This window comes from Zeugodacus cucurbitae, chromosome 5 (genome assembly GCF_028554725.1).
Source record: "Zeugodacus cucurbitae isolate PBARC_wt_2022May chromosome 5, idZeuCucr1.2, whole genome shotgun sequence".
NCBI lineage: Eukaryota > Metazoa > Arthropoda > Insecta > Diptera > Tephritidae > Zeugodacus > Zeugodacus cucurbitae.
Window position 1 is genome coordinate 48,764,964 of NC_071670.1, and position 25,357 is coordinate 48,790,320.

The window sequence follows — 25,357 nt, forward strand, 5'->3', positions numbered from 1 at the left end:
AATATTATTTTTTTCACATATATTGAAAAATAACGGAGTTATGTGCTGCCTTGGGAGGTACCAAAAACAAAAGTTCTCCAACTTCTAACATGATTACGGCCGAATTAGTAGCTGAAACTAAAAAAATTCAAAAGCTATTCAAGTTGAAGTTACGTGTTTCCTATATAATGACCTACAATTTTTGAAAAATATCAAAAATTAACAAAATGGCGTAGCTCTGAAAAATTTTTTCTTTTTTTGAGGTAAAAAAATGGTAGTTTTTTAATGCAAAATTGACAATTTTCAACAAAAGAAGATCGTAGGTCATTGTATAGTAAATATATTCAAGAATATTCCGTTTAAATTTGAAGTCGAATGGTCAATGTATCGTTGAGTTATGATGTCAGCAATTTTGAAAAATGTCGTTTCGAGAAGCATGCGTTTAAAGTTTCGTTCGGCCACTCTTTAGAACGCTGTCATTCAAAGACTATTCAAGATACGACCTTACCGCTTTCACAGGATAATTTTGAATAAGCAAAAAATAAAAGAAATCAATTTTTTGAAAATGTTACACTGGTATAGGCCTTAAAAAGAAAAACCATAAGAGTTGTTATAAAAGGCGAACCATAGAAGCTCAATATTGCTCCATAAACCATAAACCACAATGTTTAAAAGGAAGTTTCCATTTTATAGAGCATGATTTTAGGCCAAAGAATTGCTAGCGGAGATAATGTTCGATTGATGAATTATTATTTAAGAATTCCTATATCGTTATTTTAAAGAAGACATTCCTTATGAAATAGAACTAACCCTTTTCTTATCAAATAAAGCAAAGAGTAATACGTATATTACTCAGAATATGAGGGCGACCTGGACTGATTAAGATTATTTTGTAAATCAATTATCTTAATACATACACGGCAAACAAAACGAGTTCACAGATTGCCATGCTAGTGTGTTTTCATAAAGCCTTTGGGTGAACTTATTAATTAGCTATGTTTGTTTTCCAACTCGATTTCATTACTTCGAAGCAATCTTGAGTAAATATTCCACAATAAGATGAGTATGGGTATTGATATTTAAGTTCTATGTTAGTATGATTCTGTTTATAAAATGCTTTCCGAAAGATGAGATTGTACCAAATCCCAATTTGTTTTAGACACAGCTATCATTTATAAACAAAGCTCTGGAAAAGCTTTTAGTCAACTTTATGAAATTACAAAATTCTTCATAAGAGTTTCTCAGTCTTTATAGAGTTTTCTAGAGTATAGTTCAAAGAATTCTTGGAGTTAGACCTAATAGTTGAAGAATAATGTGAAGTTTTTTACTTGTAAGATAAAAAAAAAGTTATGAAAAGAACCGCTTCCTAATGACGTTTAATATCGGTCAGTCCTCAAAAGCGACTGATTTTGTGAAAAGTTAAATAAAAATAAGTTAAAAACCTGGTTATATTAAAACAAGAACTTTCAAGTACTTCCTTCTCATTTAATATAAAGTAAAGATCTGTTCTATATAATTTAGAATTTTATGTATTTTGTGATTTTGGAAACCGAATTCAATTAAAATTTTAAAATAACAAAATTTGTTCAACAAACTTAATAACAAATAAGTCAAATATTTGCATACAATTTATGTATGTATAACTCACTAACTAACAAACACACATACAAATCTACATAAATTTGCATTTGCATTAGGGTAAACACAAACAAATGTTAACAAACAATTTGCACACTCCAACAATTTTCGCACTCAGTCATGTCATGAACGACATGTCAACGCGACGTTTACAAGGAAATCATGGCTGCGAACATGAACCTTATTGTATTAGTGACAACAACAACAATAACAACAACAACAGTACACACACAGACTATGTCATAAAAACGACAATCCTGCTGGAATAACTTTGTAAATCCGGCATGAGATTATGCAAACCGGCTGCAGGCGAACAAGCGCGGTGCAAAGAGGGTAGGAAAGAGAGATGGAGGGGAAAAAAGGAGTAGCGCAAAAAAAGACATAACACAGAAGGCAGTAAAATAAAGAATGCAATGAAATTGATGAATTACTTGCAACATCAAGTTGCACATTGTCACATTATGGCGCGCGCATAGTAGCAACAACAACTGCAACGAGGGCATGACTGACTGAGTGACTGACTGATTGGGATGTAGAAGACATACATGAGCATATATAGTTGGACACTTGTCGTTGGTACGTGCAACAGCAGTTAAAGAGTGACTTCCAGGGGGTGTGTGTGTGGGAGGCTGCATCATGTTGCACGTTGCTTAGTGTAGAATTATCAACGACTAGGAATGCTTGTGCATGTGCCCCAAAGCAAATCAGAATCAGCAGCGTGGGGAATCAAGTTAAATAATGTCATCAGCTACTAGCTACGAAAGTCACAGAGGGAGTCGAGGTGAAGAGTATAGTACAGAGCTCGCACACTGTTTGTGCAACATATTTCTAATATTTGCTTTTTGTTGTTGCAACTGTCTTTTTTCGTAGTGAAGTATGTGAAAAAGTGTGCATATTTGCATAAGTACTGCAGAAGCACTTATCTGTGAGAGAGAGGTCGAGTGTGTGGAAATGTTAGAAATCAGTTGTAACTATCTCTACATTTTAGGTGACAAATAATGAAGTGTGTTTGGCGAAGTTGTTGTCCATGTATATGTATTGACAAATGGGGACTCCATTAATTTATGCAGATTAACATAAAATCACTTGGTAACAAGTTTATATAAGAATCCCGCTGAAATTATATAAATATTATATAATGCGTCTAGCTGAAGCCTGATTCTAACCTTAGTATAGGGAGGTTCATTTAAGGTAGAGTCTAATATAAAATTGAAAATAATAAATTAAATAGAAGTGAACAGATCTTGGTGGACTCTCCCTCGCAAGAGTAGCCCTCAGAGTGAGACTTTTGCAGATAGTTATATGAACTAGCATTCGGAGAGGTTCTTGGGAACCTTAAGATGACTACTGTTCCTAACCATGGAAGCATAAAGAAAGTTCTAGATCACTTTTCAAAACTCTTTCCACATTCCAGAGAGAGTAATCAGTCTGCGTAACATAGAAAATATTCACCATTTTCTGAAAATGATAGACTAAGCCTGTGCCTATCTAAAAGGAATGTTTTCTCATGCAGTTATTTTTAATTAGAGACAAGATAATTTAAATTCGCTCTATAAATAAAGAGGTTTTCAATAGGTACGTGACAAAAGTAGGCCGATAGGGACATCAAACGATCAGTAACGTTTGTCATTTCATCATGGAAAGATATGCGATCCAACAAAGAGTCGAGATTATTAAAATTTACTACCGAAATTCGGAGTCCGTAGCCTCAACTTTAAGAACGCTACGTCCAAATTATGATAAGGCTCATTTTTGGCTGAATGGCTCCGTCAATAAGCAAAATATGCGTTATTGGTCAGGCAGCAATCCACGTGTAGTCCATGAGTCACTATTGCATCCCGAAAACATTACGGTTTGGTGCGGTTTATGGGCCGGCGGCGTCATTGGGCCGTACTTCTTCCGTGATGATCAAGACCGGTCCGTTACTGTGAATGGGAATCGCTACCGCTCAATGGGAACCGAATATTTTTGGTCCGGATTTGATGATATAGACTTGGACAATATGTGGTTCCAACAGGACGGCGCCACAAGCCACAGAGCGAATATCAAAATCGATTTATTGAAAACCAAGTTTGGTGAACGTGTTAACTCACGAAATGGCCTAGTCAATTGGCCGCCTCGGTCGTGCGATTTGACGCCGTTAGACTATTTCCTGTGGGCTACGTCAAGTTTATGGTCTATGCCAACAAGACAGCGACGATTGATGAACTTCGTACGAATATCGAACGTGAAATTGCAGCAGTATCGGCCGATTTATGCTTGAAAACCGTTGAAAATTGGGTTCTGCCCGTGGTGGCCATGCTCATAATATATTTTTTGGAAAATTTGGTTCTCTGGTACACTTCAATATCATTCCTGATATTAATTAGGGTTGTCATGATTTAAAAATAATAAAATGTCGACACATTTAGATAATCTTTTAACTGATGAACCAATTTCTTTCCAATTACTTATTTTTGATATAATAAATAATAATTGGCCAAGCCACTGACTCAAACTAGAAAAAGAAATATAAAAAGTAAAATAATATTTTAATGACATATCCAAATACAAAAAACGCAATCCCAAAAACCCACACAAATCAACAGAATATCGCAATGGCTGTCATTCAAGCGCAGCCCAGATACAAAAGACTATGGACGGCGCGAGCGAGCGGGATATTTACATTCACCGTTGCAATAAACCAGAGATGATATTTTGTGCATTCGCGCACGGTGCACTTGTCTTAATGCAATATTTGAGGAGTGTACCGGGGTATGGGAACGCACCAATAATCCCAGTGCCATTCAAGCGGCTCACCTGCATCCCCCTTCTCCTCAGTCCTTGTGTTATAGCACAACGATTTGTTGGCGTTTTTGCTTTTCAGGCTCTACGCTTCCGGGGAGCTGGTTGCGCTTGCGCATAATATGTACGCTGTTCGCAGAATTGGGTCGCTCCTCTTGTGCATATTTTAACCTGCCTCAACAAGCTGGGCGCTCGCTCGCTTTTCAGACGTCATACTCCGATATGACTGCTGATGTTGATGATAATGGTTGAATAGTTGTGTGAGTAGGCAGTCGGTGCAGTCGATGTTTGTGTGCAAGTGGGCGGGTTGTTGGTGTAAATATTTGTTGCTTTTAGCATTACAATTCGCAAACAGCAGTCAAGTTGTTTTCCATTTTGTTGCAATGCACTTAAATGGTTGGTGGGGAGGTGAGAGCGGTGAAAATGGTTGTGGGAAGCAAAATACATATATAAATCCCTGTCTGTTTTGTATGAATGATGTTGGGAATATACTCGTATGTAGAATGTGCTAAATACATATTCATGCTTGTGTAAGTGGAGGGAAATATGCAAATCCTTGCTTTGGATTTATTCGACAGTGCAATGAATTGCACAACCACAAAATAATTGCGAGTATAAATAGAAAAAAAAATTATATTTAAGTATATGCACATAAGGTATGTGTGTGCGGTATGAAATATTAATTTGCTTTAAAACGACTTTCAATTATATGAATTTTTTTCTAATATAAAAAAGTAATCATCAAAATATTTGCTTCAATAAACGGGGTTATATAAGAGTTATACTTATTTCACTTTCTAATAAAGAAAGAGAACAAAGTACTACATTTGGAAAAACTGCAAGCATGAAGTAAAATTCATGATAAAGCCTATCTGATTAATAGAAATGAGTACAGTTATTCGACTTATTACTGTCAGAAAAATCAAATCACTCACTTTCAGTAGCATAACACATTATACTAAAAGGTTCAACCCATATAGAACCCTCAAAAGTTTGAAGATTTATTCTGGAAATAAGTAAAAATTAATCGAATTTCACTCTTTCAGGGTCCATATTCGATGATTCTATGAAATCGTCATAAATAAAGTTATGAAAGTAGTAGGAAGGAAGGAACCTGCACTTCGATTCCAAAAAAATGGAAAATAGGGGTGGCGTCGCCCCCTTATGGGTCAAACCCATATCTCAGAAACTGCACGACTGATTTCAATGAAATTCGGTATATAATATTTTCTTACCCTGATGACAGGGACGGCATATGGGTGAAACTACTTTTCATATAACTCAAGTGTGATCTATCTGATTCCTTCACTTTATAATGTATACATTAGATACCAATGATGATGTTATAATAAAATTTTATACAAATAGTGTATTTGAGCTGTGGCATTACTTGTGGAAAATTGTCAAGATTGGACTATAACTTTCTATGTGTAATTCTTCATCGAAAATATCGGTAAATCTCTCACATATTTTTATGTAACTCAGAAGAAATTGTTTTCTCCCAATAGTGTGTCTTTGTACCAAAAGTGGTTAAAATTAAGTGAGCGTATAGCCTTGGATATAGCGAAGCTTGGTGGTGAAAATGAGTGAAATCGTTTCAGAAATTAGCTCAGTCCTCATTTCCTTACTTTTTATTTATATCTTTAATGGTAGTTACCTATGACAAGGCAGTTCGTACTCCTTTGATTGTGGCTGATTAAATTATAATTTCAAATAAATCGAGAAAGGCAGAACATCATCAAAGTAGGGTATACGCCTCTTATGAAACTGAAGTCAATATAATAGTCACCTTCGAATGATTTCAAAAAACGCAATTAAGTTATATATAAGGAAACTGACATTTCTGTTTGAAAGGCTAGAAGCTCCAGGAAAGATAACAGCAGTCACTGCGCAATATCTTTTGAAATAATATTAATTAGGAATTTTTTTTTTCGAAATGATTAACGATGATTTGATGCGCTTCTTATTAATTTAAGCTCACAAGCCCAGAGATAGAGTTCAAATATATGTTTCCTGTGAAACTTCATATTTTATGTATGGAATAATAGCTTTCGAATTGAATTCTATATAAGTGATACCTCTTCTATTCATGCTTTGTTTTATACATTTTCGACCACTTTTATCATAACGAGTGGGGAAATGACAATACAAGGAGTGCAATGTTTGTTCGATTGACTACACTTCAACATTTTGTGTCGAAAACAACTGATATAAGCTTCCTTATATTATAATTCTTCAGAGTAGTGAGATTTCAGTCGGTATTAAACGTAACTTACTTGTAAAAAGTAGCTGGTGTGTTTATTACAGGATTAAATGTGGTAACACTGAAACCTCAGAGATTAATTGTTATATTATTTATTATATTACTTTTCATTTTTTATTTTTTATTTTTTGCTTAGTTTTCGATAATATTCTAAATTATTGCTTAATTTATTTAATTTAATATGGCCATGATTTAGCGAACTGCGATGTGTATACATAATATTCGCTTATTCTACATTTATTTGCTAAATTTTGCCAGATTATGCTTTTGAAATTATGAGTTCATATATGATTTTGTTTATATTTAATTTTTAAGCTACTAACACATCTAATCCTACATTCTCAGTGCTTTGCTTCAACTTTTATTATATGAAAAACTCAACATCTACGCAAATCAAGCTCCCCTTTCTATGCCTAGTACAAATTTTGTTAATTCCATTTCGCCTGCCTTCCCGCAGTTTAATCCAACCCCGTGTAATATTTTCCGAAGCAAAATATTTATTTTGTGCTTTGTAATAATATCCCTCCTGCCAGTGAAAGTATTTCACATTGTGTACAGCACAATTTCCAATTTCGAGTGAAATCTCGAACAATTGAATGTAATTTAATTTTGGGAAAATTATTATTGTTCCAGGGTTTGCTATTCAATAAAGCCAAATCCAAATCGAAGCTTTCTACCAGCTAAAATCACCGTGCATGGCACTTATCAAACTAACATAATAACCGGACCAATTGAACTATGGTAATTAACACACTATTGAATGGGTATACTGAACTATATAATTTTTTGTTGTTTTTTATTGGTATTAATTAAAGGTATTGAGTTGCCGAAGGTGGTTCAGATTTGGGTGTAAAATAAAATAAAATAAAATAAAATAATAAAAAATTTAAATTGAATTAAATTAAATTAAATACAATAAAAAAATAAATTTAAATAAAAAAAAATAAAATAATAATAAATTTAAATTAAATTAAATTAAATACAATAAAAAAATAAATTTAAATAAAATAATAATAAATTTAAATTAAATTAAAGGCAATAAAAAAATAAATTTAAATTAAATTAAAATAAATAATAATAAATTTAAATTAAATTAAATTAAATTAAATACAAAAAAAAAATTTTAATTTAAATAAAATAAAAGAAAATTGAATTAAATGTGAATAGTTTTATTTATAAATATTAAACGTTTAAATATCCAGAAGGTTTCGCTCGCTCGCATAAAATGTTACTCATACGCCACGCCACTCAAGTAAATGTACCCATGAATACATATAAGAAAAATGTGCGAAATTAATTGCTTGATTATTAACAATGCTTAAATACAAAACAAGAATAAAGCCAAAGTAGCATAATGCATTTAAGTATATGTGTATGTACGCCAATTTTTATTTTGGCACCGATTCCAGCAGACTGCCGTCTCGAGAGGCCACTGCCGCCGCGAGCGTATGTGTTTATAAAATTAAATATAACGAACAGACATAATTTTATGGCAATGGCCCTTGGCTTTATAGCATATAAAACAACAACACCAAATGAGTTTATGCACATTATTATGCAGAATTGCTTGTGAGCATACAACAAGTGGCTAAATCAATTGCGTGTGCGTGGGCAATACAGGCAGGCAGGAAATCACAACACAAATATTAGTTTAATAAAATTCTATTCATTTGCGGATTTCCTTGATTATTTTCCATAATTTTCTACAAAAAAAATATTAAAAATTAAATTCAAGTGTGCCCGCTTTTGCTGGCGTTTATGCTTTTCTATTTAATTAGTGGCCAAGTTTATGATACTTGATCTGTTGAGAGCTAAGTGTTTATTAATGCAAAATTCTCGAAATTTGCACATATGCTAATTTTGCTAAAAATTTCGAGAAGTGATTTTGGCGAAATCTAATTGAATTGCATAAATGAAAAATGGCAAAAAATTTAAATTGCTAATCTTGTGAGTGGTTCGCATGCTGTGGGCTGCTGCCATATCACATAAGCAATTGAAAGAAAAATACTAAAATGTATTCAAACTATTTTAATAATAAAACAATTTCAGCACTTTCGTGCTTTAAGCATAGAAAACATGAAAGCAAATGAGTCTAAGAGCGTAGAAACCTTGACTTGTCTAAAGTTGAAATTTTATACTTAAGGATACTCAAAAGCATGATTCTATGCATAATAAGTGAAATTATGTTTACTATTCTTAAGAAATATTATGGTGCAAATTTTTATGAAAATTGCTAATTTTATACAAAAGTAAATAATACCGACAGACCAAATAAGAAAAACAAGCTGGATGCTGAGAAAAATATGTACACGTAACCAAAAAAAAAAAATTATAATCTTATAAGAAATATCCGTCCGATGAGTAAGTCCGAAATATATATAAAGTTTAAGAGGCGCAGAGTCTCAGAAAAGGGAATTTTTAGAGATTTCCAGACAATTTACCGTGCAAACTAAATAAACCTTGGGGTCTATGCAGAACGCTTGAGACTAGTCAGTGGCGCATGAATCTTGAGGGGTTAGAGAAAAAATTACAAAAGTAATAATATGGCACTACTACACAATGTTTTGACTTGATGTCACGAGAATTTGAAAAAAAAATTCTAATTTCCAAAGTTATAGCTGTTTGTGTTGACCCAGTTCTAAAAAATACCCTTGAGGTGACAATCATAGACACTTGTAGATTCGTGTAAAATCAATCGGATAAGAAAAATTAGTTTTGTAAATGGATAATCCTGGACCTGATCGAAGCCTTTTTAATTTTTTTTTTTCAAAAATTATCAAAATTCAGGAAATTTTTTCTAGATTTTCGAAAAAAATCAAAAATTAATTGGTCTTACAAAATCGAAAAAAGCTTCGATCGGGCCTGGGATTATTACCTATTCTAAAAGTTGTATAAATTTCATTAAAATCTACGGAGCGGTTTTCGAGTTACAGCTGTCACCAGTTCAAAATACATAGTTTTGAGAAAAATGCATTTAACGTTTAACGCTTGCATACTGGAGTACCCGCGCGATCTTTGTTATTTGTCGAATAACTCGAAAAGTAATTATCGGCTCAACTTCAAATTTTCAGAGATTCAGATTTTTAAGATATTACACTTAACGAAAATGCAAAAAAAAAAAATGATAAGCGATTTTTTGAAAATCCTGACTACCCCTAACCCTTTAATAGATTTCCTATTTAATAAAAATCTACGCATGCTTTACATTCTGCCGATTTTTCCAAACCAACTTTTGTGGTGGGATCTGAGAGATATATATTCCGTGATGACCCCTACTATACTGCTTAATTCTCTCTCCAAGAATTAGAAGTTTTTTGGTCTATCCCACTGTCAACTCTATCACACAAGAATTTGGTGTACGCCCCCCATATTACAGGTTTTCCATACCAGAGTTGCTGCAAGCACAATTTGAGGAAGCTAAAAGGTTTGGGGCAGTTTAACCCGGTACTGCCCAGAACTTTTTACATGGGATATTTCGCCCTATCAAATCTCTCTATGCCGATAAGATCGGGTACCCAAATGATATTTACTGAGTTGGCAACTGAGAGTCTATTGATTGTATCTTTACATAACCTTACGCAGTGAGACTTGGAATAAGCTTAACGACTATTTTATATTGCAGCTAATTTCTGAGTGTGGATTGCACTAGAAGAAGCCTGAATCTCCTGAGGGATCCCCCTTTGAATATATAGATTGTGCCGTGGGTGCTATAGATTACAGTATCGTTGGTTCATTCCCCACTACTGGGAAAGAAAAACATTATGTTTGTCTCCCCGGGGTCTACCGATAGCATTGTCAGTATAGTCCGAGTTCTATAACAAGTCTAGTATGATACCACATCCAAAGTCTGAGTCTGACTCGAATGGCTTAAGACTTTGAGCCAACACGCTGCTGAGCGTTGCATCATACTTTACTTGTGTTTTGGTCGCATATCAAGTATGACCTCCAGAACCTTTGCTGAGATAGTTTTCATAGCATATCTCTGGTATAAATTTAGTTAAATATTTAAAAAATGCATAAGATGAAATAAAATTCCATAAAAATATAATTTAGTATAAGTGTATAATGAAATCGGTCCCTAGAAAAAATCTCGCTTAAAAGTATGGAATTGATTTTGAAAATTTTCACATATATAAATGTGATTTTCTAGCAATTTTAATAACAATTTAGCAAAAAATTAAATATTTATCGCATTAAACAAGCTATAGAATTGCACAAAAGTATTTGTTGGAAATATTTCATAAGACAAAAAATATGAAAAAAACTGTAAAATATAAAATAGACAAACTGCACTTTTATACTAAAAAATATCTATATTATAATAATTATAATTTAACTTTTGCATCACTGCATGCGGTCTTAAAGCGCAACAAGAGAGATAGAAAGAGAGAAATGTGTAAAAAAAAATATGATGTTTGCAACTTTTTTAATAGCAAATATTGGATTCTTTTGGGTTTGTGCACATTAACTAACACAAAAGCAACTATTGGAATTTGCTCTTAGTTTTTCTTGAATTGTATTTAAAGAAAGTATTAGCAACAAACTTTACTACTTTATACATTATTTGCTAATTGAAGTCTTTTTATACTTTCCATGCTGTTGCTACGTTCGTGCTACGCGCCACACACAGGACATCGCTCTTCATCGTCACCAGTTTGGTGTATGCCATCATTTTGATTGTTGTCTGCATTGCCTATGTGATTAGCGATGTGACAACCCACCGGCTGCCAGTGCTCTACTATGAAACATTCTTTACCTATTTGTATGGCGTCAGCATACTCTTCCTATTGTATGTATTCTGCTTCCTGCTGCAGGGTAAGTTGAACAATAACACATAAAATTATGCTAGAACTTGTAATTAGTTGATATTTATGAGATTGTGGAAGTGAAAGAGGAGAGGCAGGATTTTTGCTTTTTAATTTGTTATGGGTTTTATGAAATTTTTATGAAAAGTTATCAGACTTTTTTGGAACAATCATGTTCCTGGAAAGGCTAACATTTTTTAATGTAGACTTGAAACAGAAAAGAACTTCGGATCACAACTAGGTTTCAACTTGCGACATTTGTTAATGAAATGATACAGCTTTTGAGATTTGCTTGTAGACGAGGAATCTATAAGCCTAAACCAAGCGTTGCCGTTATCAGGTTGATAAATCGCTTCTTAAAAAGTAACTCTCTAAGAATTCTATAACATATTCAGTGACCCATGTATTTAAATGTCTTAATTAAAGGCTATTCTAGACGGCACTCATTACCAATATGAACGGTTAAGCCTGAAACAGTCTCCGCTTTTATTGGTCATGAAAGAGACTTGAGACCTGATCTCGTTTTTAGCCCAAAAATAAGTGGCAAAAAAGATCCATGTGATGATTGTAGAAGCAGCGTCCCTGAGTGCCTATTCCGGCGAGCTTATCAATTTAGAACTGTCTTCGATTGGACAAAGATTTTTCTCTAGCGAATCGAACAAACAACTGGTATAAATGTATGTGATTGGCGTTGAACCGCTTAGCAGATTATAGTCGAATCGATGAGAGCGCGCCACTCCTTTCTCTCCTTCGCAGTTCGGCGCCAGTTGGTGATTCCAAGTATAACCAGGTCGCTATCCACCTGGTCCCTCCAACGGAGTGGAGGCCTTTCCCTTCCTCGGCTTCCTCCGGCGGCAACCGACAACTTGACCTAGCCAGCGTAGCCGCTGTCTTTTTATTCGCTGAACTATGTCAATGGCGTCGTATAACTCGTACAGCTCATCGTTCCATCGCCTGCGGTATTCGCTGTTGCCAATGTTCTGAGAACCATAAGTCTTGCGCAAAATTTTCCTCTTGAAAACTCCTAGTATCGTCTCATCTGATGTTGACATCGTCCAAGCTTCTGCACCATAAAGCAGGACGGGAATGATAAGCGACTTGTAGAATTTGATTTTGGTTCGGTTCGCCGAGAGAGGACTTTACTGGTAGGAGTAACTAGTATAAATACTGGTAGAAAAACCGCTTCGCTTCTTTTCGAATACACATTCTTCAGTTTAAGAGTGTACTTTTAGATTTTGGAACACGCGATGTTCCTTCATTTTTCATAAACTAAATATATATAAGTTTGATATTATTTTTACTTCTTATTTTGTCTATTTTAAACTTCAATATGAGTAATTTACCTAAAGTCACCTTACTAATGACTATATTTTACAAATCTCGCCCTCACCTAACAGAGAGTTCCTGCTGTAATGGCGGCAGTAAACCGAAACCACCACCAAAGGAGAAAAAATCCAAGAAGAAAGTACCAGATCCAGCCGATTCGAAGGATGCGAAGGGTTCCAAGGATTCTGGCAAGAGCGGCAAACCGAGTCCATATCAGGTGCGTGTCATTCTAACTCTATATAGACGCTCATTAATTAGCGCTAAATGTGATATTATGCTTTAAAAATTCCAAAACGTATTGCCTTTGCACACACCTACACCTACACTTTTGAACAACCTTCAGACCACACAGACGCTTTCACCGAGTTGAACACAGTTCCCACATAAGCACAAGCACCCTTTTGCAGTTGAATATACATTTGTTTGTTCAGAGTACAGTTGAAACTGAAGCATTTATGAATTTATGAATTCTTTTGAGGGTTCTGTAGGTAATTGTGTGTGCTAATTGGCTGTAATTACTTTAACTATACTTCATTACTAAATCTATTAGTGCTTATTTTATGTGTGTAAGTGTGTTTTAATTTTCTTTTTGTTTTGGAGGTTAGGATGAATTTGTGCAAATTTCAATGTTATTTGTGTTAAATAGTTTTTTTTTTATATTTTTTGTGGGATTTTAGGTAATTAAAGGTTGAAATAAAATATTTGAAATTTAATTTTGTAATTTAATTTGTTGAATTTGTATTAAAATATTAAAAATTTAATTTTTTACTATTTTTTAATTTAGTTAGCTTCCTTAACATATTTTTATTATTAATTTGTCTGTTTTCTAATTTCATGTCCTAACTTTTCTGTTGATTTGTAAATATAAAAAAAGTAAATGTTAATTTTAATCCTTATTTTTTCATTTTATCAACACCAAAACACTTTTCATCATCATCATCCACAACATAAAACAAAAATCATATACGCAACACACCGCCTGCCAACGCCAACAAAAACCCGAACAAAACCACAAAAAAAAATTAACAAAAAAAAATCAAAAATCTGGCAACCCTTTACCTACGATGAAAAAAAATAAACGCTCCAAAATATGTGTACAAAAAATATTAATGAAAACAATAACTGGCCTAATGTCTTATATCCTGGCTATTATTTGTGCTCATATCTATTAAAAAAAAAAATAATAATAATAAAAAAACTGGCTCGAAAATGCTTTACAAACGGCAAAATGTATAATCTCAAATACAAATACAAAATGTAAAAAAAAAATCTAAAAATGATGGCTAATCTACAAATTCCTTGCTACTGCTGTTTAAATACCGCCTAATCCTCCCGCTGCAACAACAACGCGCTGCTAATATATATACAAAATAAATGAAAAACTATAACACTGCCGCAACAACAAAATAAACTGCCTAAAATGATGTATAAATAATTGTAAAATCTGCTACTTGCACACAACGCGCACATATTCACACACACACACACGCACGCATCCTGCCAACAACAACACACAAATGCGCATTTCAATATTTTTTCGTAATAATCCGTTCGTCGGCAGGAGCGCTATCCGGTTAAGAAACGTGATCTGGTGCGCCAGTCCTTGTCGCTACAGGTATGCTTAACAACAACAACAACAAATAAAACAATACAAAGTACAAAAACACTAACTAAATAACAACAACAAATAACAATAAATAATACTTACAAACATACTCATGCATACTCATACACATATAGACAGTAATGCCACTCGCATTAAATAGCTCTTGAAATGGTAATTATCTATGTGGAATGGCAACACTGTCTCACCATTTCTATGGCTTTCACTGTTTACCACGCTGTCTTTCATCTAACACTTGGGTGTCTAACAACTTTTCATAATTTCTGTGTTTCCTCGCTGTTCTATTTCATTCTCTTTCTCCCCCGTTTTTGTATATTTCTCTCTATCTCTTTATCCCGATATATCTATTTGTTTAACCAACTTTTATATTTCTTCGTTATTAGATTCTATGTAAAATGTATTTAGTTTACCTAAGACTCTATATAAGACCGGAACACCTAGCTTTTGATTCGCATATTTTCCTTATACACTTTTTGTACCCACCACAAGAGAATTTATTAACCTGCGTTTCGAATCTTCTCTTTACCCTTATATGTATGTCGCTTTTATGGTTCCCACAGTCTCCTTCAACTGGTTTCCAGAACTCCATATAACTGCATTCTTAATTCTAATTATTGCTGTATATGTTGAGTTGATCTAAGCCTCGAAAACTAAGAAAATCTTTGTAAAATACCGAACTAACATAGGTTGTCCTCCCGTGTTCTTAATTTTACGGAATCAAGTATGTATACTCGTATAAAATCGAATATGTCACGAGGTATTTAAAATAAAAATTATCCCTACCACCAAACTACTAACCCTACACATCCCACTGACCTAGATATGTAATTGGTTAGTTTAATGTTTTTTGAAAAGTTGGTATGATACATATGTTTTACTGTTAGATCTAACCGTGAACATATAGTTTATAATATACACTACTACCGGTCCCTTAAATATAGCTTTGTTAATAACCCAAGGTTGGGTATTGTGAAAAAATTAAATAGAACGAATTTCGTGGGTTAACACGAATAACCCTCAGGCAATAGGACATTTCAGGACCCTGCGTTCTGAACATAAAATCTAATAACACAAAAAAATCGTTTCCAAACCCTACAAAAAAATTTACGTAGAGAAATTCAGGTTAATGAAAAAAATATATTTGAAAGCAAAAGGTGGCTTGATTGGAATTTTCTGTGCTCAACGTCAAATTGACTATTCGTTGGTGGTAACAGTGGACTACATATGAACACCGAATATAGTTAACCCAGTAAATCTCCAAATGAGACTGTTGTGCACAAGAAGATCCGACACAAAATTCATAAAATTATTTTGGAAGACCGAGATATCCAATACTTCATAGATATCAATGGCAATTGTTTGACTTATCGCCCATTAATATTTGAATATACGAAGCTAACTAATCAATCGAAGTTACAAATCAATAAAAGTTATGACAAAATTGAGCTAAGATTCGAATGGCTTCCGTATTCTCCGTATTGTTCCAGATGTGAACCCCAGTAACTTTTCTGAGATCTCCAGAGAATGGTCGATGAAAACGTAACTTTTTACTGACAATGAAGAAGTAATCAGCGATGAGGGCTATTTTGAAGAAGTGTCGTATTGGAAGATCGATTTAGTCTTTGGTCTAAATTTTTATCGATGAATGAAAAGTAAAATTGATTGTCAAAAATAGTGCTAACACACATAGATTCAATCTGAAATTAGGTTCTGAAGGTGGAAATCTCTTTCTCGCAAACTACTTAAGCAAAGTCTTATTAAAACCAAACCTACTTTTGAAACATCAAAATTTCAACTACAATCTTTGTAGAACTCATTTCTTTTTTTAATTTTTTTTAATATAATAAAAATATATTTTAGAGTAGAAATGGTTACAAAGAGGATGATGGATTCAAATTTTGAAGCAATAATTCTACTAAAGTATAATATTTGACAAAAACCAAGTGAATAATGTGGCATATAACTTTTTCGTAATACTTCCTTGATTAAACACCATACTCAATTCCGCATTAAACATCATATAATAACATCAGAAACTTTCAACACAGCATTTTTATAGTGATAAACTTTTCGAATCTCATAAAATCATATGTCAAATAATAAAGAAGACACTAAAGAAACTAACTTACACATAAGTTTCGCATTATCACAATGAAAAAGTAAGTTTTTTTATAGACACACATATATCACAACCCCTTTTCCCACCTACATGCACATACTTATATGTAATGATATAGTTTCCATGCATAACAAAGACATGAAGCTCCAAGTCTGCTCTGCTGTCACAATCACATTTTGTGGTAACGTGCTGCTGTATGTCTACTTATGCCTGTGGCAAAGTTGCCAAGAAAAGCCGCGAAATTTTCGAAATTTATCACATTTATTGCAAAACGGACAAAGTTTGAGACGGCGCGCTGTAAGTGACAAGATTGTTGTTGGGCGGACAACCACCCAAGCAGGCAGTGCACTAGTTAAGGCACTCAGGCACTCATTTAGTGCAAAATGTGACAGTCAGTCTGTTAGTTGGTTAGCTAGTCAACTGCAGTCGTTGTCAGACGCACTGTCAGTTACAGTGCGGCATAAAAGTATATATCTCTCTCTTCATACACTATATACATATTCGAGTCACCTACTCCAACACACCGCAGTGTTTGCGTAAGTTTGCACAATTTTGGTTTGCTTCACCTCACCATCTTTGTGAGATGTGTCCGTCCATTTGCCTGTCGACTCTAATGACGCTGCCTATGAATGTCTCATTGTTGCGCCCATTTATGGGCCACACTGCATTTAGTATTAATTACCAGTCAGCATCGAATTGCTGTAATGCCGGTGGGTTATTACACCCGTCAGGTGCTGTAACTGTTGCGGCAATGCAAGTGTAAACTCGCCAAGACAAATTGCATACAAAGTGTGTTAATGAAAATGAAAATGCAAATAAAGCGTGGTTTTAAAATAAAAAGTGATTATGAGGTAGTAATTTTACTGTCGCCAATTTAACAGGTGTCTTACTGTAGGAGTTATTGTTAGATATGGACAATAGTATTTGTCGTTAACTTGTTATGTTAAATAATATGGATACAGATACTGATACTTCTTTGTAAGATGTTCAAAGACCCTCCTTAAAAGGTGTGATCCGCCGAAAAAACCTCTCCAAACTTATATAATGTATATTGCTACAGTCCTTTAATATACTATGGTGTTTTTCCCTATAATATTATATTGTGTTTTATAATTTGCCCCCTCAAGGAGTCTAAGGTCCCTTGTTTTACAAACCTGTATCAAGTTTTGCAATGATTTCACCATGAAGCAGTTGGACTATACTCAATATTAACCGAAAAAAATGTTGTAAGTTACAAGTACGTCTAATGAGAATGAAAAGTTACTGAATTTGAACTTAAAATTTTTCTCTAATTCTTTAAAATGCTCACTCAAGCACAGTTTGTCATGTCATGGGTTAGTTTATTAAATTATACAATAAATTATTAAGGTTTGTTGTCTAATATATCTCAAAATAGAATTTAGCTTGAATGTCTTTGAAATCTTTGCGATTATCTGAACTTTCAATGTTGGAGTCATAAAATAATTAAATTTTACTCTCTAGATACAAGAAAGTCCCAGATGAATCTGGAAAGCTGGCTTTGGAAAGAACTTAACCCTTAACAATCTCTTTCTTTTTCAGTGGGATTGATGTCTGTCGACAACTCTTAAATTTATAGTTAATTAATTTTAACTTCTAATATCGTTTTTAGACAAGGGCTAATTGATCAATTTACCGGCCTCTGCTCGATTTAAACGCTTATTAAGATCGATTTACCATACCATTTATTTTAAATTGAATTTAAATCGAATTGAAAATCAAATGCAACTCTGCGATGATTCAAAGCAAATAATTTACTTGTTGATTACTTAGAGCAGGAAAGAAATCCGAACTTCATAAGATTCACACATACCCGCGCTTGTAAGTTAAATTTCAATAGACTTACTCAAGCCTTGCTGCATAATAATTTTATCAGCAAAGTATAATTGGGTGGAAGATAGGATTAAAAACCCTCTCAAGTAAATTTCTTAATAATAAGTACCACAGCTCGATATTTGTTTAATTGCTAATATTCTCAGGAATCCCCACTCTACCTAACTCATTATTCCCTTACCCTCTTTTACAACGAAAAAATTAATATTGACTTGAGAAAAATGCATCATATTTATCTAGAAATATATAAAATATATTAAGGATATGCATACGTAAGCATATTCATCTTAATTGACGGTAGAATTAATTAAAATAAATTATAGTCCATCGAAAATTCAAGTTCCCTACTTACTGCCTCTCTAAATATACGAGATAGAGGGCTCAGCCGGTGCACATCATGGGACGGAATATCCGTAGACGGTTAGGGATAGTTGAAATAATAAAAGAGGTGGACAGAAACAGTGATAAATTTAGACAAGATAGAGGAAATAATCCGTAGTTTTTGACATTGCATTGTATAAAAGGTAATGGATTTCAGTATTGTCGACAAGGTGAAAAATCATAATCGTAATTTTTGATAAATGAAGAAATCAGGCAGCTTATGAGCTTTTTTAATTTTAATAGATATTCGAAAAATCGGGTGTTTGTCCATTGTACCGCTATTATTTTCTTGTATGAAGTATTATGCATAATTTTATGTATGGAAGTATGTGTATTAAGAATGAAAACCTAACACTAAACACTTGATAACACTAAACTAACCACATAAAACACTATTCAACGCATTGCTAGCAAATCCTTTAACCCAACATTGCATTAGAAGTAGATATCTTTATAAAGCTCAATAAACTAACCGACTAAATTTGGCATACTAACATTTGTAACATTTTCATTTGAATTAAACATGAATTGCATCCATTATATATACTCAGTAAGGATAAAAAAATAATAAATATAATATTTTGATTACTCACAGGATTCACAAGCTGAAGCCGAGGTCGCTGTCACCACGAAGAATGTACGAAAACGCAAGACAACTCACAGTGATCCCACACATGGCAGCTTCTTTTTGCGTGTGGGCGCGATTGGTAAGTTGAAGTTGTTGAATGGTTTATTTGAAGACGGAGAACTGAAAAATAATAATATAGAGAAATAAATTAATTATAATAAAAACTAATTGAATATTGAAATCTACTTATAAACTACAAAAATATTTAAAATTATAAATCAAAATTTTGAGTTTAACAATTTTGAAATTTTTTGATAGTTAATCAATATTTATATTTTAATAAAATAAATATTATTTTTAATCTAATATCTTTATTTTCATCCTTCTCTGTACAATTAGCCTTTGGTTTGGGCGGCATGATCTATATTGGACTAGAGTTTGGCTCTTTCTTCGAGATTCCCTTCGATTCACCATGTCATCACATTTTGATTGGCGTTAATCCATTATTGCAGATGATCTTCACCTTTATGCAGATGTACTTTATATTCATGAATGCCAGAGTGAGTACAATATTGAAATTCATATAGATCTGATAATTCTTAAAAAAAAATATAAGAAGCTAAGGTCGCTAGACAAAGGATATATCTTTAGTAGAACCCCCGTAAGAAATTATGAACGAGAAATAATGAATTGGGGATTAGGTTTAATGCATCAACGTGTTATGCAACGATTCATCAGCTTGAGAAAGCTTCAGGGGTTAGAGGTAGTCCCAATTTTTTGATTTGATGTCACGAAAATTTGAAAAAAAATATTATTTCCAAAGTAAAATCTGTTCGTGTTAACCCAGTTTCAAAAAAGGTCTTTGCGGTGACTGTCAGATGTCCTTGGAGATACATCTAAAATCAATCGGATAAGAAAAATTTGTTTTATAAATAGATAATCCTGGGCCTGATTGAAACTTTTTCGTTTTTTTTTTCAAAAATAAATAATTTGGCGGCCTCGGGAATTTTTTTCTAGATTTTCGAGAAAAAATCATGAGTTAATTGGTCTTAAAATATCGAAATTTTGACCAAAAAGCTTCGATTAGTCCCTGAATTATTAAGTACTCTAAATAATGTAGAAATTTCATTAAAATCCACCGAGCGGTTTTCGAGTTACAGTTGTCACCACTTCAAAAAACATAGTTTTGAGAAAAACGCATTTAAAGTTTCACACTAGCGTTTTGGAGTGCCCGAGCGACCTTTGTAATTTATCGATTAACTCGAAAAGTAATTATCGCATCGACTTCAAATTTTCAGAGAATATTTTTAATATATCACACTCAACGAAAATGCAAAAAAAAAAAACAATATTGATTATTTGAAAATTCTGACTACCACTAACCCCTTAATCAAACAATATCACCTTGTGCTCTAGAGGATTGTAAAAATCCCTTAGTATTATTCGAAAATCAGAAGGATCTATACAGCGGATCCCTTAAGATCTTTAATATGCTCCATTCGGCTCTTGACCCCATAACAGAGTTCTCTACAGTGAGTATCCCTTTTCACAAATCCCCATAATTTCAACAAGTTCTAATAATTTCTCGACTGTAATAAGAAATTAAAAATTCGATATTCTCGAGTATATTTAGATATCTGAAAATTAATTCGCTTATGAATCTGTGTCGAAAGTATTCCACACAAAAGACCCAAGAAAAAACTCTTGTCGTTGTTATTAATGTTAGTGTTAGGATAGCAATTTTAAAACATGAATAAGGCATTTAGACTAGATCTTAGTGAACATAGCTTACATTAAAGTTTTTATAGATATTGATGAGCTTAAAATATATAAGCTATCATTAGTAATGATTTAAGTTTTATGTTGCTTGATAAATACACATAGCGTTATCATACGGTCACATATGCCGGCTACACAACACAAAGGTTAAACAAATTTTCTAATTTACGATTTTAAAAATGTTTAAAAAGCCATTTGGGTATAATTTTGTTTCAACTGACAAACTAATTGGCTTTTTATGTGCTACTTAACAACTATTTTTTATTTAAACCCACCTTTTAAGCATGATTACGAAACAGTTTACAAAATTCGACAAATTCATTGCATGCCCTAAAATATTTTCCAAATTCTCCCATAACTTTTTAATAAAATTTCTATGAACAAAATCCTTTCATATGCAGACTAGGCCACCATATCAGGTACAGTACTTCCATATTTCAAAGCTTCATGCCATCTATCATTAATGTACACTAACAGTTCAACACCGAATGGCTTTTTAAACACTTATTTTTTACAAAAATATCAGACTGCTGCCGCTCTTACACTTTAAACTTCACTGATTATCACACATTCTACAATTCCAGCTCAATATCCATCGCTTCAAGGTGATTGCACGCTTCGGTCTGATGCATGTTGTGGCCACGAATATTTGCGTTTGGATACGTACGTTGGTCAAGGAATCACTACTCGAAATCACACTCTATCATCAACGTGGTGAACCCGATCCCGAAGCCTCGTCCATTGCCAAGTCCATACGTCAACACGCATTGCGTCATGCTGGTACAGTTCTGCGCACCCACGCCGGTCCGAATGAGGAATTTGAGGTGCTGGACGGTGAGGATTTATTGCCCGCCAATGCCTACAAAACCGACAATGTACTCTCGAAATTGGTGCGCAAAACTGTTGATGGCATCTCCAAGTCGCTGGGCATGGGCGCTGCTGCGGGCGCCAACGCCAATGCAGCGCTCACCACGCTGCTCACATCCACCACCAAACCATTGACCTCAACCACCACAACCACCACCACCACTACTACCCCACGTCCCTTTTTCACCACACCACCATCGTATCAGTGGCAAAGCACTACTATGGCACGCAAGTTGAAGAAGTTTATCACGAGCACAACAGCTGCCACGACCACCACATTGGGCACAACGCCTACCACACCATCGACGACTACAATGCTGGCGAGCAGCCCAATTACCACCACGACCACAACAACTACGACCACTGAGATACCCTTCCGACAGCATTTTGAGCATTCGGCATTTACAACTGCAGCGCCAAGTGTCGCCACCGATTATCTAACGTCCACTCACGTCTCGGCAGCCGATTTAGCATCTACCACCGCCGAATCGATGTCCACCGGTTTTGGTACGGGCATTGCTTCGTTCTTTAGTAATTTAGTCTCGTCAACACCCAGCACCGCGGTTACCACAAGCACACCCTCCACTACCACCGAGAATGCTCTGAATGTAATGACTAATTTACTTGGTCCCGGCATGAATAACTTCCAAACCTATTCGGAAATCTCGCACCCCGAGTCAACTGGCGTTGTGAGCTTTGATAATCTCGAGAGTCTCGATAATATATATCCCGCCGCGCTTTCCTCCAACATTGGCACCTTGAATTCGACCGCTTGTGGACGTGTCGATATTATGGGCACAATTGTCTACGATTCAGCACCCTTCCTGTATCCCTTCATTATCGAGTACTCACTAATCGGTGCCGTTGTTTTGTATGTAATGTGGAAGCATATTGGTCGCTATCCGGGCCGCATGAACGATGAGGATTTGGAGCATCGTTTGGAAGTGATGTTGTCACGTCGCGCTGTCGCAATGGCACATCAGGCACGTTCGGGACGTGTCGATTGTGTGGGTTCGTCAAAAGGGTTATTCTTTGGTCTGTTGTTGTTGGTTGGTGCTTTGATTTGCCTGATACTCTTCTTCGTCTTGGTGCGTCATCAGCAGTTCTCGCTGCTAGCAATTTACCTTGCCGACGCAAGTCATTGCATACTCATGGCCTTCGCTGTGCTAGCCATAATCATCGGTTTTATAAGGTAATGCAAAACTATATACACTAACAACAACAACTTAAAACTAACAAACTTTCTTTTCTCCCCCGCAGAGTTAAAAATCTGAAATTCCGCTGCGAAGAGCAATCCAATCTCAATGACATACTGCTACGCATCTCCGCTTTCGGTCTCTTCACCTATTCGATATTTGGCGTCATTGCCGGCAGTTTAAAGGCATTCGAAAGCGAACCAAATCTTCTAGTCATGACCACAAGCGGTGTTGCGGTATTCCAGGTGATCTTACAATTACTCTTCATTGCCGATGTCTCGCGTCGTCGCGTCCACTTGCCCGAACATGATCGCAGCAAACCGGGCCGTCAAATCGTCACATTCCTGCTGATCTGCAATGTGGCCATGTTTGCTATTTACACATTTGAAGCTCAAAAAGTATTCGCCAATCCTGTAAGTAGATATGTACGTGAGCGATATATGAAGATATGTTTTACCGCCACAAAAGCGAAAGTCTTTTTTTTATGAAATTCAAAAACAAAACGCATAAGTACTATTTTGTGAAATCAAATCGCAAGCATTGAAGGACATTTTGATGACTTTTGTGCTTTATGGTTTTGAAGAGTATGTGTTTTTGAAGTTTTTTGCATGACTTGATGACTTGATGACTTGCTTGTTATTTTTGTAGATGTAGAGTAGTATCAATTAATATTTGAAAGAAATGATCAAAATTATTAAAAAATAGTGGAAATCATCAAAATTTTTCCTTTTATAGTTTCACGCCTTTCCCGAAGAGTTCGCGGAGTTATTTCCATATCCATCAAAGGCTTCCCAAATACCTTCATTATTGAGTTCCATATTGTAAAATATATACATATTTTAAATTAAAAGTGACCTTCCTTAGTAATATTTCCAACTAAAATCCTTTGTAAAGCAGTTTAGTTCGATTTTCAATATTGTAAATAAACCTCTATCTTATCAAATTTATAGCATTCAACCTCCTCCAAAATATATTTTAACCTAAGCTATCTCAAACTTGCCCAGTTTCAAGCCCATATTGTAGTTTAGTTTTATCCTTGAACAATATTTAAACCTTTGGTCCCTTTATCTGATCATAGACACAATACAAAAATATATTGAATATTCAGAAAGATCTTGTTTGACGCATGTTAAGCGATATGTGAGCTCTCTCGGTTTTTCTCTTCAACTATTTTTTGGCGAAGATCGAGTAATGATCGATGATCCATAACCACCAATGAGAGATGGATACTGAGAGAAAAAACTGGCTTGAACTCATACATATCTTATATGAATATAGACAGAGACGGACAGTTTCCCATCTTCGAGCAACTTTGCATCGAGCTTTAAGTCCGGTATTTATGTATGGTTCCAATTATTTTTCATATCTGAGAACATGATTGAATTTTCGAACCCGAATTGAATATTTTTGAGCTAATCTTGTGCCGAAACTCTAATATACATTTTAAATATAATACCCCAAACAACGTCCGAGCAAATTGCCTCGAGACAAAATCTAGAAAAACTTTTGAACATTCGAATTTAATGATTCAGGAAGAAGAAAGAGTAGTAATGCATAGGATTTTATTTCGACATGGTTATAATCACTGCTATGGTAATAAATAACCACTGGTCCAGGTCCTTGAGATATGGTCCAATGATAATTAGTTTTGAATATATTGCCAACTCCATTGCATCGTTCCCGTCGAAATTTTTAGGGTAATACCGGGGGAATCGATACAGAGACAGTAAGAGGTAGTCTCACACTGATACCGTTAAGGATTCTGAGCTCTGGGTATTGGCCCTAATTAACTCTTTTCAAGAGATTTCGTTAGAAGAAAAAAGTAATTTCTCCCTTTTTCGAAGTTGACCTCAAAAATCGAAATACTTGCCTTCGAATTTCGAAAAACGAAGAAATGAGAAGATCGTTTATTTCAGAATACGGTCAAAATGCCCCATTACCTCTGGAGGGACTTTTACATATTGTATTATGTTATATTAGAGATAGAACCCAATTCATTTAAAGCCCAAAGAGTTAGACTTGCGGCTAAATTATGACTATTTTTTCGAGAACCTTCTACGCTATGGAAGAACCTTTTTTCGAGAACCTTATACACTACACTACCTTATGGCATTATTTGCAGTTTTCAGTTTAAATAATTTGTAGTAAACCCTTTATACACGATACAACATTGAAAT

General features: G+C 34.4%; 1 protein-coding gene across 10 annotated transcripts in view; it reads left to right on the forward strand.

The window, feature by feature from the left end:
• Nucleotides 1-25,357, forward strand: part of Otop2_1 (proton channel OtopLc) — a 121,945-nt gene that overhangs the window by 88,687 nt on the left and 7,901 nt on the right. For 3 of the 10 annotated variants that reach the window (XM_029040174.2, XM_011184083.3, XM_054230444.1), the window contains 7 exons: nucleotides 11,295-11,479; nucleotides 12,867-13,012; nucleotides 14,357-14,410; nucleotides 19,366-19,477; nucleotides 19,738-19,898; nucleotides 21,702-23,176; nucleotides 23,245-23,605. In XM_029040174.2, the coding sequence (XP_028896007.1) occupies nucleotides 11,295-11,479; nucleotides 12,867-13,012; nucleotides 14,357-14,410; nucleotides 19,366-19,477; nucleotides 19,738-19,898; nucleotides 21,702-23,176; nucleotides 23,245-23,605 (2,494 nt within the window). Of the gene's footprint in view, nucleotides 1-7,297; nucleotides 7,406-11,294; nucleotides 11,480-12,866; nucleotides 13,013-14,356; nucleotides 14,411-19,365; nucleotides 19,478-19,737; nucleotides 19,899-21,701; nucleotides 23,177-23,244; nucleotides 23,606-25,357 lie in introns of all 10 variants that reach the window. The other 7 variants (XM_054230442.1, XM_054230445.1, XM_054230446.1 and 4 more) reach the window with 5 other exon arrangements.